We start from the raw sequence: 19600 nt of genomic DNA on the forward strand, positions 1-19600 counted from the left end.
ATCACATTAACCAAGTTTGACCATTTTCCATGCTGTAAAAAATTTCAAATATTTGCAAAATCCCCATTCCCAAAAAAATTAGCGGCAGATATATTTTCTGAACTTAAACTACAGTTACAACAGCGTTTTTCGGATCTTGATGCAAGTGCAAAAGACATTCCATATTTCAAAATCCATTTGGCTGTACAAATGAGGAGATTTCATCAGACCTTCAATTGGAAATGATTGATCTGCAAAATGATGATATGCTAAAGGTTAGGTTTAAAGAAATGGATCTAACCCAATTCTATAAATATCTTTCGGAAGATAAATACGGTCAATTAAAATCATATGCACGGGGATTTATATCTGTATTTGGGAGTACTTACCAATGTGAAAAGACATTTTCGAAAACGAAATATGTAGAATCGCAATACAGATCATTATTAATGGATGACCATTTGCAAAGAACTTTAATGATAGGAAGTACTAACTTTGAACTCCAGTATGTTGAAATATTATCTCAGAAAAAACAATTACATTCATCACATTAGTACAAAATTTAACCAGTTCTATAATACGTTTATTAATAAATGGAAATATTTTATTCATTTTTTTGTAAGTGTCCACATGTGTATAAATATTATGTAAAATATCACTTCCTAATAAAAAGATTTTGAACCTTTTTTTTTTTTTTTGTTGCTCTATGGTAGAATTACCCATGTAAATATCTTCGAGTTTGCTACCTGGCCCGCCGAGCCTAAAAATTTTACGATCTGGCCCTTTCCAAAAAACGTTTGCCGACCCCTGGTATACAGCAGTCTATTTTTTGTGCCATTTTATCTGAGCTGATGTCTTTTTTGGAACTTATGTTTTTAAAGTTTGTTTATATTAAATCTTATCTAGCAGTGTTATGGCGACAAAACGTAGACAGACAGACAGAATTAAGCCTGGAAATTAAACTAAAATTATACAAGAGGCTGATAGGATGGAAAGAAGCAAAATGGACATTGCAAAGGAATACAACATTCCTTTACCTACATTATCTACAATGCCGAAAAACCAAAAAAGACTTGAAGAAGTGCATGACACTGGAGCAGCGATGAAACACAGGAAACAAATTCGTGATGCAAAACACAAGGAGCTTGAAAAAAAAACTTTTCGAGTGGTACCAACAAATGTGTGCATCTAATTTGCCAATATCAGGTCCGATTTTGCAAGAAAAGGCAAATTATCTAGCTCTGCAACATGGGATTAGTGAATTCAAATGCAGCAGTGGCTGGCTCCAAAGATTTAAAGACAGGAATAACTTGGTTTCGCAAAATGCTTGGGGTGAGTCTGGGTTAGTCGAGAAAGAAAAGGCTACAGACTGGTTGTGTTCTGTACGGTCCATCATTGAAATATATGAGGCAAAGGATATTTTTAATATTTATGAGACAGGTTTTTTTTTATAATTTGCTGCTAAACAAAACATTTGCTGTTCGAGGAGTCTTGTCATGGTGGAAAATTAAGTAAACAAGGACTCGCTGTTCTGTTATGCTGCAATTCAGATGGCAGTACAAAACTACCCACTTGTGATTGGTAAGTTATCCAAGCCAAGATGTTTTAAAGCAGTTAACCAACTTCCCAGTGATTATGAGGCCAATGGAAGTGCTTGGCTTATGGTCAAAAGTTTCCAGTCTTGTCTATCAAAATTGGACAGAAGAATGGCTTCAGAAAAAAGGACCATTTTGATGATTCTAGACCATTGTACAGCACATTCTGCCGAGACACTTAAGTTTACAAATATATGGCTGTTGTTTTTTTTTTTTTTTTTTTCCCCCCCAATACCACCAGTTTAATGTAACCACTGGATCAAGGCATTATTTATAACCTCAATAGAACATATAGAGCCTGCCTGATAAGGTACTTGATCCGCAACATAGAAGGAGGGAACAATTTGCAGCCAAATTGGAATGTCTTGGATGCTATCTGTAATCTTGTTATTGCTTGGGAAAGTATTACATCAATTATGTATTACAAGTGTAATAATTACAAGTGAAAGTATTACAAGTGTAATAATCAACTGCTTCAAAAAAGTGGCTTTGGAGAGAACGTCATCGGAAAATATGGTCCAGCAGATGAATGTGATAGCAACAGTGAGGAATTTGAAGAAGCATATGGATTTTGTTGGCGAATTTGAAGTTTGTGAAGGTGAATGATAAAGTTGCTACCACTGCAATGCCAACACCAGAAGAGTTGCTGGGTACCAAACAAAATGATGAAGTTTTTGTCACCAGCGAAAGTGAAGAAGCACACACTGCCATCTAAATCAGATGTCCAAAATGCATTAAACGTAGAGAATGTGTTGGCCTGCAGTAACATTGATAAAGAAACAACTATTGCATTTGATAACGTCTGTGCTGTAGTTAAAAATGCATATAGGACAAAAACTGTGCAAACAATATTGGATTCTTTCGTTAAATTAGATTAATTTATTAAAAAGTTAATGGTTTGTATGTCTTTTATATTAAAATATTAATATAAAGTGTACTAAAATATTGCATATATCAAAATATATACTGTATAATATTTTCATTTCTGTTAATATTGCTTTTCTCTTAGTTTATCTTACAAATAAAATAAAATCTTTAAAAAATATATTATTCCTATTACTGTATTGTTTAGACAAGACTTTTGTTTTTATTTTATTTTATTAATTTAGTTTTGATATTATTTATTAATTATTATTCTTAGATATACACCAAAAAAAAAGATGTAAAATTTTGACACTTTTGGGGGACCTCGTTATTACAAAACGTGAAAATTTAGGTCCCTTGAAATTTGTATTAAAGAGATTCCACTGAATATGGTCGGAGAATGATCATGACTTTGAAATACATCACATTTCAAATAATACGATATCTAGCTAACAGAGATATACTGTATTATAGCACACCTGCTTCAGTTTAGTACAGGAATATTTCAAATGCATGACTCATAAAAGGAAATCTTTCAATTTAACCATTTTAGAATTGTAATTTTAAAGAAACAGAGCTTTTTGTTTTGAGCACATATACATATAGTTAGTTACATAATACAACAGATTATATATGTAAGGTATTCTGATAATAATGGGCCAAAATTTACAGATGAATTCCACACACTGGAATGATTAAAATTCAATGCTTTTTTTTTATGGGCTAGGAAGGCAGAAGATACTTATTGACATTAGACTTGAATTTCTGCAGATTGTTTCAGGAAATACCTGTGAGAGAAGGTTGCTCCAGAAAGCTAAAATCGAAGGGATAAAGGAAGAAGCGAAGTTGGACAGTAAATGGACGTTGACTGAATACAGTATGTGTTCAGACTAGTTTGATAGAGAGAGAGGGGTGTAGGGGAGGAATTACAGAATGGCATGCAGCAGATACAGAACATCTACGAGACAGAGACTTTGTAAGAGACAGGCCATTGATTAGTCCAGTTGTTGGTGCCTCCGTAGCCAGGTGGGCAGGAGCAGCAGTGCATAGCACACGCTTCTTGATTAGACCGGGGTTCAAGCCCATAACCACCAAATACAGAGGATGCGGAAAGGTCAGGGAATGACCACCGCATATCCCCGGAGCAATATGGCCTTAGTTGCTAATGCTCCTAAAAACCAAATAACAAACAGTCTGGTTGTCCTCTTTTCAATGGAGTCTAGAAGTCACATAGGTTTTCATACCAGCCCAGATATGGGAATAATATTCCATGGTAAATTCAAGAGTTGTACAGAGTGAGTAGTTGTTTAGAAGAAAAGTATTGTCAAGGGCAAAGGAGAAAAAACAGTGTTTTAGATTTTAGATGCAGAGGAAGCAATATTTGTAATATGCCTATGCCAAGAGAGATTAGAAGTCAGGGTGATCTGCAACAGAGATATGTGATATCATCGAAGATAAGCATAGGAGCAGTAGATTCCTTTTTGTGAGATATAAAATGAGGCTTAAAAAGATTGAAATTAACTAAAATATCTTTGCCTCGTTGGAGAATTACCTGGATATCAGAATTTAAGGAAATGGATTTTCGAGAAGTTGAAGCTGTTTCTGAAAGTGGAAGATGGAATGCAATGTGCTATCATCGGTGAAACTATGAATAAGATTTACAGTCAATTGAAAGTCTTAATATACAAGAATAAAAGACTGGGAGGAAGAACTGAACTTTGGAAACACCATTATTAGTGAAGTAGTTAGAAAACAGAGGGCCATCTACCATCACTTGCAGAGATCAGTCAGAGAGAGAACTGGATACTCAATTACTAAAAACAGTTGCAATCACTAAGATGGAAGTTTGTTAAGACCTTTATTCCAGACACGAACAAAAGCTTAAGAAGTGTCAAAGACAACCTGCTTGAGTTTCACCAAACTTCTCCCTTGAATTTGTCTATATATATATATATGGGTAACTAATAGAACATTCAGTGAAAATACACTATTCTTTGTTCATAATAGTAGTGGCATGTGATGCAAGAAAGCAAGTGAATGAGCTTATGCAGCATCAGCCAAAAAAAAAAAAAAAAAAAAAAAAAATCACACCATTCCCTCCAAATGCCTGTCCAGTTCCTCCTTAAATTTATTTAACCTATCAACTTCCACAATGACAGATGGAAGTTTGTTCCAGCAATTAACCACCCGCTGGCTAAAGGCAAATTTCCGCACATCTATTCTACATCTGTCTTTTCTTAATTTGAATTTATGCCCCCTTAGGTTCGTAATCTGAACAAGTGGAAGGATCCCATCAGAATTCAGGGTGCTCAACCTATTCAAGGCCTTTTACGCTTCAGTCAGATCACCGTGCAGGTGCCTAGTCTTCAGCCACTGCAATTTTCAGAACTTAAGCCTCTCTTGGTAAGAGGATCCCTTCATTCCCCTCACCAATCTTGTTGCCCTTCTCTGTACACGCTCAAGCAAATCTACATCCTTCCTAAAATGAGGCCTCCAGACCTGTACGCAGTACTCAAGGCGTGACCTGACCATTGCCTTATACAGAGGGACAATCACCTCCTTTTCCCTGCTAGCAAAATTCCTATATATCATTGACAAAACCCCATGACCTGCCCTGGCAGCCTCTCTGCATTGCTCAGAAAACTTCATATCTGACTGCACAATTACTCCCAGGTCTTTCATTTTCTGCCACCTTAAGTGTAGTGCCACATAGTTGGTACGTTTCTCTAGGGTTATTTCTACCAATATGCAGTACTTTGCACTTCAGTTGCCACTTCTTAGCCCATCTGCCCAAATTATCTAGATTCTGTTGCAGTAGCACACTGCCATTACTGTCATTAACAACCCTGCCAACCTTTGTATCATCTGCAAACTTCGACTTTAAGCCTGATATACCTTCATCAATATCATTGATAAATATACAAAACAACAGTGGACTTAACACCGAACCCTGCGGGACCCCACTAATAACATTAGTTCTAGAAGAGCTGCACCCATTGATTACCACCCTCTTTCTTCTCCCACTTAACCATCCTTTTATCCATTGTAGCAACTTACCCTTAATACCATTCTGCTCCAATTTGTACAATAGTCTTTCATGCGCAACAGTGTCAAAAGCTTTCCTGAAATCCAAATATATGATATCAAAATTATTTTTTGCATCCAGTTCCTTTGTAACCACATCATAATATCCTATCAAATTTGTCAGACAAGACTTTCCCTTAACAAACCCATGCTGTGTCTGAATTATTGTTGCAGTCTTGTCTAGATGATTCTGCAATGCATCTTTAACCAGTGACTCCATTATTTTACAGGCGCCTCCGTAGCCAGGTGGGAAGGAGCAGCAGTGCGTAGCACACGCTTCTTGATTAGACCGGAGTTCGAGCCCGTCACCACCAAATATGGAGAATGCGGAAAGGTCATGGAATGACCACCGTATATCCCGGAGCAAAAAGGCCTTAGTTGTTAATGCTCCTAAAAACCAAATAACAAACAAACCATTATTTTACCAGGAACAGAAGTTAAACTAACTGGTCTGTAATAACTCGTGTCACCCTTCGATCTCCCTTTGTGAATTGGGGATACATTTGCACATCTCCAGTCCATGGGGACCTCCCCTGAGTCCAATGATGCTCTCATAATTATGGCTAAGGGTTTGCTTAGTTGCTTTGCCTCCTCCTTTAATATAACTGGATAGATCCCATCCACCCAGGTTCCTTCCTTACGTTTAACTTCAATAATTTCTCCTCCAATTTGCCCTCAGTTATAGTGAATTGCAATAAACGGCATCAACACACATATTGACTACCTTCACAACGAGTTACCGTATATTGCACTACCTCGAATAAGTAATGCTTCACCAATGGAGAAGACTATTATTACTTATTCTCAGTGGATACCGCCACCACCAAGACAGCACCGCTTCAAGGCATGTTGGCCTATTGTCGGTTGGTGGGCAGATACCCGGTGTTGCAATCGTGACGATCCACAGTTGTGAAGTATATTTTCAAAATATGAGAGATGCCTAACGGTATGCATAAGTAGCTAAAGACAACTAAAGGCTTGTTGGCCTATCGTCGATGATAGGGTAACAAGCCTTAAAACAGTGCTATCTGGGTGGTGGTATCTGCTGAGAATAAGTAACAATAGTCTTCTCTATTTGTGAAGCGTTACTTATTTGAGGTAGTGCAATACATGGTAATTCATTGTAAAGGTAGTCACAATATGAGATGCAATTAAATCAGTGCTGTTTATTGCAATTCACTATTACGAATGAACAAAAAATATACTAATAGAACATTTTCACTGAATGTTCTATTAGTATATTTTGCATCTCATATTGTGGAGTTATACTGCATAATTGGGTTGGCATGATTGCAACACCAGGGTACCTGCCCACTCATTGAGGATAGGCCAACAAACCTTGAAACAGTGCCTTCTGTGTAGTGGTAGTATTGGCATGTGATGTAAGAAAGCAAGCTTATGAGCTTATGCAGCATCAGCCAAAAAAAAAAAAAATTACAAAACAATCACCTCTAAATATTTGTCCAGTTCCTCCTTAAATTTATTTAACCTATCAACTTCCACAATGACAGATGGAAGTTTGTTCCAGCAATTAACCACCCGCTGACTAAAGGCAAATTTCTGCACATCTATTCTACATCTGTCCTTCCTCAATTTCAGTTTATGTTCCCTTAGGTTCATAATCTGAACAAGTGGAAGAAGAATCCCATCAGAATTCAGCGTGCTCAACCCATTCAAAGCCTTATACACCTCAATCAGATCACCTTTCAGGTGCCGAGTCTCCAGCTGCTGCAATTAGTGTGGTAGTATCCTCTGACAATAAGTAACAGTAGTCTTCTCTATTGGTGAAGCATTACTTATTTGAGGAAGTACAATATGTGGTAACTCATTGTGAAGGTAGTCACAATATGAGATACAATTAAATTGATGCCGTTTATTGCAATTTACTATTACGAACAAAGAATAGTGCATTTTCACTGAATGTTCTGTTAGTGTATTTTAAATTTGTAAAGTATTATGCTTTGTGCATTTATTATTTTTACTAATAGATGGGTAACATAAGCCAAAATATCACCAATGAATCAACACTGATGGAATCCATATTGGCGATCATTGATCGAGTGGAAGGTTTTGAGATAGTTTAGGAGTAGAGTAGAGTAGGGGTAAGTGCAATGGGAGGGATTTATTGCCCTGTTTTTTTAGTAAGTGGCTGGATATGAGCAAATTTCCAAGCAGAAGGCAAATCCCAGTGGAATAAGAAAGTGTAAAAGGCAACACACAAAATGAACAAGCTCGGGAGCACACGTTTTGCGAACAAGTGGAGAAATACCATCAGGAACTGGAGCTTTCTTGGCATGAAGATTGTTCAAAATTCTTCTGACATCATTTTGTTGGAAAATCACATTAGGCAATTGACTATAAAGGTAATGGTACTAAGAAGGCAGTAGAACCATCAGGTTTTAGTGAAGGTGTGAGTATTGATGGGCAGAAGTTACAGCCAATAGCTTTGGCAAGAGACCAGAATGCTTGATTACCATTTGGACAAGAAGCAAGTTTTCTACTCTGAGCCTGTTCAAAATCTAGTTTGGACCAATAAACAGAGTTATGAGCTTTAGTTTAAGTAGAAAATGATCCTGTGATTTGGATAAGAGCCAATTACAACATGCAACATTCTTTTCCTGAACAGCCTTAGCACATTTATGGGAAAACCAAGGTTTAGATAAAGGATGAGATATTAAAGTGGAGTGTGGCATGAATGACACTGACACAATCTGAGAAAAGTAACATCAGAAGATTAAAACAGTAATTGAAACAAGTAAAACAATAGATATCTCACAGATCATCTCATTTCATATTCTTGTGGTTCCAAAAAACATGAAGCTGAGCCACAAGAGAAAAGCTCCATCGGAGAAGAGACCATCACCAAGTTGTGACCTGAGGTGCCTACAGGCACCTGCTCACCTCATCATATACTTTGAAGGGTTATTCATGAGAAAAAAGATAGTGTGTTGGGTGTGTTAGGATTGTCTTGTTAACTTTTGGGTGAATGAACTATCTGTGTGAGGTCATTGGTAATTGCAAGAGCTTTATCATCTTGACCAGCTGGATCCATACAACTAGAAATTGTTAAAATTGCTAAGGAAAATTACCTCTGTTAGGATAATTGGACTGGACAAGGTAGAGTTTCAGTCAAAGAAAGGTGAAACATTAAAGGGAAAGCCACTCATAACTAATGCTAAAAAAATCCATTGTTTAGAAATAAAGTATATATAGACACTTGCACACAATGAAATTTTTTTTTCAATTGTATATAAATCCCATCTGCAAATTTTGGCTCATCATTATCAGAACATCCCGTATATTGAGTTTCCTTATAAAAGAATAAATCAGGCTATAACATTATATTTTCTGATCAACATGTTAAATATTGTTATTGTGTACTGTTCAAATTAAAAACAAAGTCTGTGTGACAAAGTATGAAAAATGCTTTGAAGGAAAAATGACACTTTCTCCCTATATGTAAAAGGAAATTACTTTTTTTCATGTAGGTAGTGTCTAACCATACAGAAAAAAGACCAAACAACAGACAAGTTGCACATTTCCAAAAATATTTTGAAAAGCAAATAATTAGTAGTAAATCATTTAAAAAAAATCAACTCGTGCTGCCATTTCAAAACTAGAAATCGAAAGCATATATAAATATGTCATTAGCAAATGATTTATGTTATCTGCTGTAAAGCATCCCTTCAGCATAGCCTCAACAAATGATCTAGTCCCGTATTGATTACAGACACAATGTATGTAGATGTATGGAACAATGGACACTTCTGTGGAAAATGCAAACAAATAACAATCTATTTAAACTAAAACCTGAACCACAAGTATGGACATCTAGCCTTCATAAAAATAGAAAAGAAATAATCTTAGCCAGAACCCGAATAGGTCATACTAACCTCACACATCTCTATCTGCTTACAGGAAATGATCCTCCATAATGTGCGCACTGCTTGCAACTACTTACAATAAAACATATACTCCTTGAATGTAGCTTGTTCAACAATACCCGATGAACGTCTTTTAGTTTCATTTCAGATTTACAACAACCTCTGTTTCTCAACAGCATCATATGTAGAGAAGCAAATCTCTCTGAATTCTTTCTCTCTTTAAAACAAATTCAAATGTATGACCGTTTCTAACTGTCCCTGTTCATTTCTCATAAGTGAACTCAATTAATTTGGGAGGTGCAATATGGCCTAAGTAGCCCTTGCACCAAAAAACACTACAACAGCAACAACAATCTGCTTTAAATACCTACAGTACTAGCCCAGTGGTTATAGATTTTAACAATTGCTGTCCTTCCGCCTCAATTGTTAAAGATTTGGATACAGTATCAGGCTTGGCGTGAATGGGAAGAACTTTATAGGAATTTTTTCATGCTATGGTTGAGTCAGTCTTAGGGGAGGGCTGCAAGGCTTTTTTTATTCCAGATACTGGATTTCCATCTGCAAAATCGAATAAAATTTAATTTTTGTGTCCACTTCTGCTACCTCATAGTTCCTTGCCAGATTGGTCAAACAAGATCTTCCCTTCATGGAACCTGTTGTTGACAGTTGTACATCATTATTGTTGAGTTGACTCTTCACTTCATCTTTAATTTCATTTTTTTTTTTTTTTTTTGTATGCATTGCATTGTTATATCTATATTGTTTGGAATATTTTCATATTTCATATTTTAATACATCATTTCAAAATACCTTAGAATTTTAAGTCGTCAAAATTATCACAAAAAAATGTACTGAAATTTTATTAGTTGACAGTGCATCATTTTCAAATTTAATTTTTGTGGACATGTTTCCATCTCTGATACCAAGTACCTTTTAGTATTACAGAAGATGAAAAAATGAAGAAGCAACAAATGGTTTGCAATATCAGCTTCTGGTTTGTCAGTTTCACTGTGAGAACCCACCATACGCTTTTATAAAGAAAAAAAAAAAAAGAAATTGATCTACAGCATTTTTTGGTTACTGAAGAAGTGCATAAGATGACTTAAAATATAAAAAATTATACTAAGTCATACTTGGCATTTTAACAATTCCTCATATCAGTGCTGAGTGTGAGAAGATATCATTATTGTAGTTCTGTAATTATTTATTTACTAACGAAAAGAACACAAACTGAGTTATGCTTCTTTTTCTGTTTAAACTTCAGAAATGTCCTTGAGAGCCAAGTCTAGACAGCAGAGCCATTATTATAAACAAAGCACTAACTCACCTTTTCTGAAGTGGACAAAATGTGTTTACTATCTTTCTTGAAGCAATCATGACAACTTGTTTAACAGACAGTCTAAACAAACCTGCAGACAGGAAAGTCCTAAGTAAGCTAATGTTTGAAAGCATACTGATCTGGTAAACCATACCATGGTAATATTTTATTATTAGTCCATGTTACATATCAGTGGAATTTAATTTCAAGTCCAAACTTTGGATTTTAAAAATCTCCAATTTTTTGAAAGTCAAAATTTATCAAGTATGGAAATCCCAGGATTTTGGAATTTACAAATAATCAGTATTACCAAATGAACTTTAGCTGTTGAATGTAGTTAAGTGAAAACACTGTCAAATAACTTTCTTCGTAGTGGAGCAGGATCTTTCTGATCCAACTCCACCTTGAAATGATATGAATCAATTGTTTGATACAAGTGGCCATAAAGGCAATGTATTTCTTCTGTAATTATTTATTTGCACTATTATCATAAGTGTGTATCAGACCCTGTCTGATATTTTCATGCTCCATTTTGATATTTCCTGATATTTTCTTGCTTCTGTTTTTCACACTTGCAGTGAAAGAACCTCACCTTAGTAATTGGAGACCTCATGGGTGGGATTTAACATGGGGTAAATCCTACTCCTGATCTAATCTTGAAGGTGTCAACTGATGTTGATTAAAAGCACAGATGGCAAAAAATTTATAAAAATACAATTGATATGTCAATCATATGATAATCAAAAACCATATATTGATACTAGCAATATATCGCAACCAATATGTCAATATACTTAACATTTATTAATATGCTGTTTTAAGTTCTTGACTGACTGACAGTTACTTAACTGCTTCAGGGTATGTACACCCTAACTGGGACAGAAGTATTAATTGCAAGTTTGAACTCTTGGTTTGATCATCTAGGGTGGCCGTAACAGTTAATTTCATTTAGTATTGTTGTGCTAGTTTTGACTAATGAATAAATTTAATTTTGATTTTAATTTTTTTTTTTTTTTTTTTTATGTGAACCCCAAACACGAGAGGTATTAGAACCTATAGTACTTAGTACCGTGCTTGGGTTGGAGGTTGAGAAGACGAAAGAAGATATTTGTTGACATTAGACTTGAACTTCTGTAGATTGTAATTTTCAGGACATACGTATGAAGGAAGGTTGTTCCAGAAAACGGCAGTTGAATGAATAAATGAGGAAGATGAAAAGTTGGTTCTGTGGGATTGAAGTTGGACAGTAAATGGATGTTGGCTGGTGGTGGCACGTATTCGGACTGTTTTGAAAGAGAGAGCGGGAATTATAGAAGCCAATTCAGAAGAACAGTGCCCATGGAAGTATCTGTAGAAGAGGCATGCAGCAGAAACAGTGCGTCTATGAGAAAGCGAGTGGAGAGACTCTGTTAGAGATGAATCATTAATTAACCTAACTGCCCTCTTCTGAATGGAATCAAGAAGCCTGAGAGAGGTTTTGGGGGCACCACCCCAGATGTGGGAACAATATTCCATGGCAGGGCGGATTTGCGATTTATACAGAGGGAGCAGCTGTTTGGGAGAAAAGTAACGCCGAGAGCGAAAGAGAAAACCAAGTTTTTTTGATGCAGAGGAAGCAATATTTGTAATGTGCTTGTGCCAAGAGAGATTAGAAGTCAGGGTAATCCCCAAAAGAGATATATCATTTTGCCTAGAAATCGGAGTATCACTAAAGATAAGCATAGGAGCAGAAGAATCCTTTTTGCGAGATATAAGACAAGACTGAGTTTTAGAAGGGTTGAAATCAACTAAGTTGTCTTTGCCCCACTGGAGAATTACCTGAAGATCGGCATTTAAGGAATTGGCAGCAGATTTTCGAGAAGTTGAAGCTGATTGAGCAGGACAAGGTTTCTCAAAATGGAAAGTTGAATGCAATGTGCTATCATCGGCAAAACTATGGATAGGATTTCCAGTCAATGAAAGAAGGTCATTGATATACAAGAGGAAAAGAGTGGGGGAAAGAACTGAACCTTGGGGGACACCGGCATTAGTGGAGAAGTTAGAAGACAGAGAGCCATCGACCATCACCCTCAGTGAGCGATCAGAGAGAAAACTGGATAACCAATTACTAAAAACAGTTGGCAAACCATAAGATGGAAGCTTGTTTAGAAGACCTTTATGCCAAACACGATCAAAAGCCTTTGAGATGTCAAGAGCAACTACTTGTGTTTCACCGAACCTTTCCATTGAATTAGTCCATAAATGGGTAACATAAGCCAGAATATCACCAGTGGATCGACACTGACGGAATCCATACTGGCGATCGTTGATCAGACGGAAGGTTTCTAGGTAGTTTAAGAGTTGGCGGTTAATTGATTTCTCCATTACTTTAGAAAGAGTAGAAGTAATTGCAATGGGACGATAATTGGATGGGAGGGATTTGTCACCCTTTTTAGGAACTGCCTGGATATGAGCAAATTTCCAAGCAGAAGGAAAAACACCTTTGGAATAAGAAAGTGAAAAAAGGCGGCAAAGAATAGGAGTAAGTTCAGGAGCACAGGTTTTGAGAACAAGTGGAGAAATACCATCAGGACCTGGAGCTTTCTTAGCATCAAGATTCATCAAAATCCTTCTGATATCCTTTTCACGGAAGACCACAGGAGGCATTGAATGGAGCATGTTAGGAATGGTCGGAGGTGTTTTACCAAGATCATTAATACATGAGCTCGAAGAAAAGAAAAATGGGATGCTAGCAGGTCAGCTTTATCCTTGGCTGAAGTGACAACAGAACCATCTGGTTTGGACAGAGGTGGGAGCAGAGATGGGCAAAAGTTGCGGCCAATAGCTTTGGCAAGAGACCAGAATGCTCGGCTACCATTAGGGCAAGAAGCAAGTTTTCTACTCTTAGCCTGTTCAAACTCTAGTTTGGACTGATTAATAACTGCTTTACAATTGTTGCGAGCTTTGGTGTAGGCAGAAAATGAAACTGAAGAATTAGAAACAAGCCAATTACGATATGCAACGTTCTTCTCTTGGACAGCCTTAGCACATTTATTGGAAAACCAAGGTTTAGATAAAGGACTAGGTTTTAAAGTGGAGTGTGGGATAAAGGATTCCATTCCTGCAAGAATAATTTCACTGACACGATCTGAGCAAACGTTGACATCAGAAGTTTTGAAACAGTAATCAGACCAAGGAAAAGAAGAAAAGAAGTCTCGCAGGTCATCCCATTTTGCATTCTTGTAATGCCAAACAATACGAGGTTGGGAATAGGCATGAGATAAAGGTTCCATTGGAGAAGAGACAATCACCAAGTTGTGATCTGAAGTGCCTAAAGGACCTCTCACTTCAACCTTGTACTTAGAAGGGTTGTTTGTGAGAAAAAGATCAAGCGTATTGGCTGTATGATTAGGATTGTCCGGTATTCTTGTAGGTAAATGAACAATCTGTGCTAGGTCATTAGTAATTGCAAAAGCCTCAGCATCTCGACCTACTGGGTCGGTGTGACTAGAAAACGGAAGCCAGCTGGAGTTGTGAAGTTAAAATCACCAAGGAAAATTACCTCACTGTTAGGAAAGTTGGACTGGAGAAAGTCAAGTTGCAAAGAGAGGAAGTCAAAGAGCTCCAAGTGATTAGTGGAGTTGGGAGAACGGTAGAGACAACAGATGAATTTTACACAATGAGGTAGAGAGATTTTAAGCCAGAGAAGATCAAATAGAGGAGATTCCAAATTGCTAAGTCTCTGACAGGGAATATCAGAACGGACATATGCACAAGTACCACCTTTGAGGCGAAAGGAATCATACAGCAAATAATTTGGACATCTGAGATGAGCAGTAGTTGAATCAACTGATAACTGAGATTCAGTCAGAAAAAGTACATGGGGTTTGGAAGACTGCAAGTGGAAATGGACATCGTTCTTAGCCAGGAAGGCCTTGATTTCCTTGTATTCTAACTGCTAGCATCATCCCCAGGTATTTGTGGGTCTCTCCCTCTGTCATGGCTTCAGTTTATTCACTGGCCTGAAGCTGGTAGTTTTAGCCAACTGGATATCCTTGATGGAATCCATAGCTATTACATTTGTCTAGGCCAAATTGCATCCTGACATTAGTGAACTCTTTGGATCTAGAGTAGCTGTTGGAGTTTATTCTCGGGTGCCGCATAGTTTGATGTCATTCATGTACATTAGGTGAGAGAGGGTGTAGAGGTTCTTCCTCCCTTCTCTTAGGGTATATCCGTACTTGCAGTTGTTGAGCGTGGTGGACAGTGGGTTGAGTGCTAGGCAGAAGTATAGTGGGCTCAGTGTATTTATCTCCCTTGAATCGATCTGGTCACAGTGTTCTTGACCTTTGATGTTTTTCCTCCATTTCTCCATGGTTGCTTTTAGCAAGTGTGTTGTGTTGACTTTGTAGATCTTCAGTGTCTATCAACCATCTGAGGCACATGGAGCCAAAGGCCTTGCAGTAGTCAATGTAGGCTGTGCTTCTCATAGGCTTGCTCCATAAGCATTAATTTAATTTATTAGTTTAAGCATTAATTTATTAATTTGAATTTATTGTCCATGCATTAGAGAAAATTATTGTCAAAAATAATTTTAAATATAAAAAATGATTAAAAAATGAACTCCTCATTACTTTATTTTTTTAAACAATAATATCATCAAGAAACTAAATTTTTGATCAGAATTCTAGACGTTTAATTCAATCTTGTTTTTTGTAACTTAAAATCTGGCAGCACGGGCTGTTAGGTGTAATATCCTCATCCAAGTTTTAGAGATAATCTTCATCTCTGCCATCTGTTAAAAGTAAAAAAAAAGTTATGTGATATAACTTTTTTACTTTTTTTTACAAGATTATTAAATTTGAAGATAACTTTTATTAATGTATGTCATTTTTACATTATATAAAATAAATATTTATTTCAAATTGATTCAGATTCAGTGTGCTTCTCTAGCCTTGCTTCCAGTTCAGAGATAGTAAGCTGTCCTGCACAGAAGGTTCATCAGTTGCTGATGGGAATCCTGTCTTTAGTACCTTTGTAAGTATATTTAAAGATTTTTTTTTTAACATGTTTCTCTTACAGGATATAAAAATTTACATACTGCTTCAGCAGGTGTATTGAATCATGAGTCAGAAGTTTCTCAAAAAAAAAAAAATAAATAAATAAAATAATAAAATGTAAATTATAAATTATACTGGTATTTTTATGGTTTCTATTCTTGTCTAGTTGAGGATGAATAATGCAAGAAAGTGATATTAAGAGATATTAATATGTTATTTCTTTGTTTTCATGTATCAAGTATACTATAAATACAGTGAAACTTCCCTTTAACGGACAGCCATGGGGAACGAAAATTTGTCCGTTAGAGAGAAGTGTCCGCTAACAAGAAGTCTGAGGGAGAAAAAAAAAAGAAAGAAAGAAAAATCGTTAAACGTTTAATGTAAAATTAAATTAAAATATATACAGATTTTGAACAATATTTTTGTAAATAATATACAATTACATACACAAGAGATAAAGAAAAATCGTTAAATGTTTAATGTAAAATTAAATTAAATTAAATTATATACAGATTTTGCACAATATTTTTGTAAATAATATAAATACAATTGTGTTATGCATATTATGACTTTATCTTAAGAAAAATACATACAGTAATCACTTATTTTCTTCTGCACCTTCTTCCGGCTGATAATTTTGTTTTCAACATTTGTTTGGAGTGAAGAAATCACCGAAAGTCCTTCAGTATCTTATTCAGCGGCGAAAAACATTTTTAAACGATTGATTTGTATGAGCGCTTCTTCTATTTTCATCGGTGGTTCGTCGTTAATATGTTCTTCGACAGAATGACCTCCTTCCATTTCTTCATCCTCATGAGGAACTTCTTGAAAAATATCGATGATAGTGTCTTTGATATCTAGAGCACCATCTTCTGTAGTGAGGTTCGAGTCTATATCTTTGTAGCCAGGGTCACTTGTAGCGGAAGTATCATACATTATCAATAGATGTTGAAGTTCTTGTTCTTCTTGGTGCTCCACATTGCTCTTCACAACTTCAATTTTTGCGTTTGAGAAGCCAGACTTTACAAAACAGTTCACGACAGTTTGTTTTCTAATTGCATTTACTGAGGAGGAAATCCATTGAATCGCATCTAGGATGCTGAGTTTCTTTGCAAGGTCACTCGCACATGTTACATCGTTCATGTTTGCAATGAGATGTCTTAAAACGTTTTCTGTAATGAAGTTTAAATTTTTTCATTATCCCTTGATCCAAGGGCTGACACTCTGCAGATGTGTTTGGTGGCAGAAAAACTATTTGAATGTTGGACAGTTCAATGTGTGGGTGAGATTGCATCCATGAAAAGAATAATTTTTCTGTTTTGATGAATCATGTTTTGGTTAAAGTGACTTATCCATTCGCTCATGATATCTCGTGTCATCCACGCTTTTTTATTAGACTTCCAGTCAACATTCAAAAGATTCAACTTTATGCCCTTGAAACAACGAGGATTTTGTGGTTTTCCTATAACAAGAGGTTGTTCAAAGTCTCCCAGCATATTTGTACACAATAGTACAGTCAAGAGTTCCTTAGAAATTTCTCCGCCTTGGCACTTTTCGTTTTTTAGACTCATTGTTTTTTCAGGAAGAGCTTTAAAAAACAACCCTGTTTTGTCACAGTTGTAAATATCCTTAGCTTCAAAATCAGGACATAAATCTTCCAATTTGATGGTCCACTCTGTTACAACCCCAGTATCAACAGATCCACCTTCAGCACTTACGGTTTTCCAAGAAATTTTATACCGAGTTTTGAACTTGTCTAGCCATCCCACAGAAGCTTTGAACTCATTTACTCCCATAGATTTTGCAACCTCCAAAGCCTTTTCCCTAATAATAGGCCCATTAATGGGAATTTTTTTAGCACGTTCGCGACAAAACCACTCATATGTAACATTGTCAATTAGAAGTACAACAGTTTTCGGGAATGATTTTTGAACCTGATCATTTTCGTGTTGCCAAAATTGTTTGAGCAGTTCATTTTTTTTCTTTAGGATGTCGCTTACCTGTGTCTTCCCGATTTTAAATTTTGCAGCGAGATTGCGAACACTATTTTTTTGCCGATCATACACATTAATGAGTTCGATTTTATCTTTTAAAGTTAAATGTTTACGAGAAGACATTGTGCACTTCACACGACACTGAACAAAACTGAAAACTGAAACTCAAAAGACGAAAGGCCGACCATATTCCCCCACTCCTGCACACACCGAATTCATCAGAAGTTTTACACGTGCTTTAAAATTCTTGAAAAAGGGTTTAGAACCGCGACGTAAACCTTGATAAAATTCAGAGAATCGGAAATAGAAAATAAACACACGATTGAGACAATACGTGGAAGAAACGTTCCTAGAAAAAGGGCCGTGAGCTCACCCACTGTCCGTTATGGGGAGATCAAATTAAGTGGTAATCTAAATGAAAGTGCAGATTGCCTGTCTGCGTCCGTTACAGAGAATGTCCGCTAGACAGAAGCTGAAAACACGTTAAAACCAATAGAGGAGATTTGGGGAATTTGAAAATGTCCGTTGTAGAGAGATGTCCGTTAAAGAGAGGTGTCCGTTAGAAGTTTCACTGTATAATTAGTATCTACAAAGGCCAAAATGATTACTGAGTACTACAAAAGCCAAACAAAACATTTTAACTCTTTAAAGCAGGGGTTCTTAACCTTTTGCTTTAAGCGAGCAAGATTTTGCAGCTTACAATATGTGTGAGCACCATATATTAAAACATAAATTTTTTTTGCTTAAAGATTAAAAATGCATTGTTTAATTAATTTTTTAGCTGTATTACGCATACAAGAATTATATTTCTCAATTAAAATTTTTGGCGCTAATATTTATTGCATTATCAGTGTGAACCTTGACTTTCAAGAGATGATGCCAGACCTCTGAAATTAATTTCTCCATTTCTCTGAAGAGGTCCTCTTACCAAGGAATGCTTAAGTTCTGCAAATTGCAGCGGTTGGAGACTAGGCACCTGCAAGGTGATCTTATTGAGCCGTATACGGCTCAATCAGATCACCTTGAATGGGTTGAACACACTGAATTGTGATGGGTTTCTTTTACTTGCATCACATGCTTCTACTACAACCATTAAGAAAATAGAGCAAGAGGTGGATGAATATAGAGCTATCCAGTGTAATAGAGCAGGAAAAGATGGTTTGGAAGAGTTAGTGATGAACTGTACTTGAAGCCTGTGAAAACTATAAGTTGATGTGTAATAATAGCACCTGAAAAGTGATGTTGGCAAAGGCAGAGTTTGAGAAATCACTCTAAGAGAGCAAAGAATATGGACAAGGAGTTTTTCACATATGTGAATACAAAAAAAGGAGGCAAAGCAGATCAGGCCATTGTATTGTGGGTATGGAAAAGCCTTAGATAACGCTACTGATGAAAGACCCTTCATGAGGAGGAAAGGCTGTGTGAATGACATGAAAATATTAAGCAGTACGAAATTAGCAATATTGAAATTGCAAATGGTTTCTTATTAGAAAAACTTAAGAGCCTAGAGGAAGTAAATTTCCTGGAGTTGATGGCATATACCCAAACATTTTTAAGAAAACAGCAGTAGATTGCATTGAATTGTTAGAGTTAATTATCATGGCATCATTGGATTCTTGAGAGATTCCTCTGGTTTTGAAAAGTGCCATTGTATCATCACAACATAAAGGCAGTTCTAAGGATGAAGTGGGTAATGGGTAACTAAAGACCAGTTGCTCTGACTTCGGTAGTAGGGAAAATCATAGAGGCAGTGATAACTTGTGCAAATATAAGGACATTTAACACAACTTCTTCTTCTTCTTCAGGTTCCATGTTCAGTTTGAACGTTTGAGACCAACATTTT

The 19600-nt window shown here is 36.3% G+C and overlaps 1 protein-coding gene across 4 annotated transcripts in view; it reads left to right on the top strand.

Annotated features, from left to right (window-relative positions):
* The window catches only part of Tif-IA (RNA polymerase I-specific transcription initiation factor RRN3 homolog Tif-IA), a 282972-nt gene that overhangs the window by 69646 nt on the left and 193726 nt on the right, over positions 1-19600 (top strand). For all 4 annotated transcript variants that reach the window (XM_090377082.1, XM_090377081.1, XM_090377084.1 and 1 more), the window contains exon 5: positions 15638-15740. In XM_090377082.1, the coding sequence (XP_090233208.1) occupies positions 15638-15740 (103 nt within the window). The remainder of the gene's footprint in view (positions 1-15637; positions 15741-19600) is intronic.

Source organism: Mastigoproctus giganteus, chromosome 7, assembly GCF_048544385.1.
Source record: "Mastigoproctus giganteus isolate SK-2022 chromosome 7, ASM4854438v1, whole genome shotgun sequence".
NCBI lineage: Eukaryota > Metazoa > Arthropoda > Arachnida > Uropygi > Thelyphonidae > Mastigoproctus > Mastigoproctus giganteus.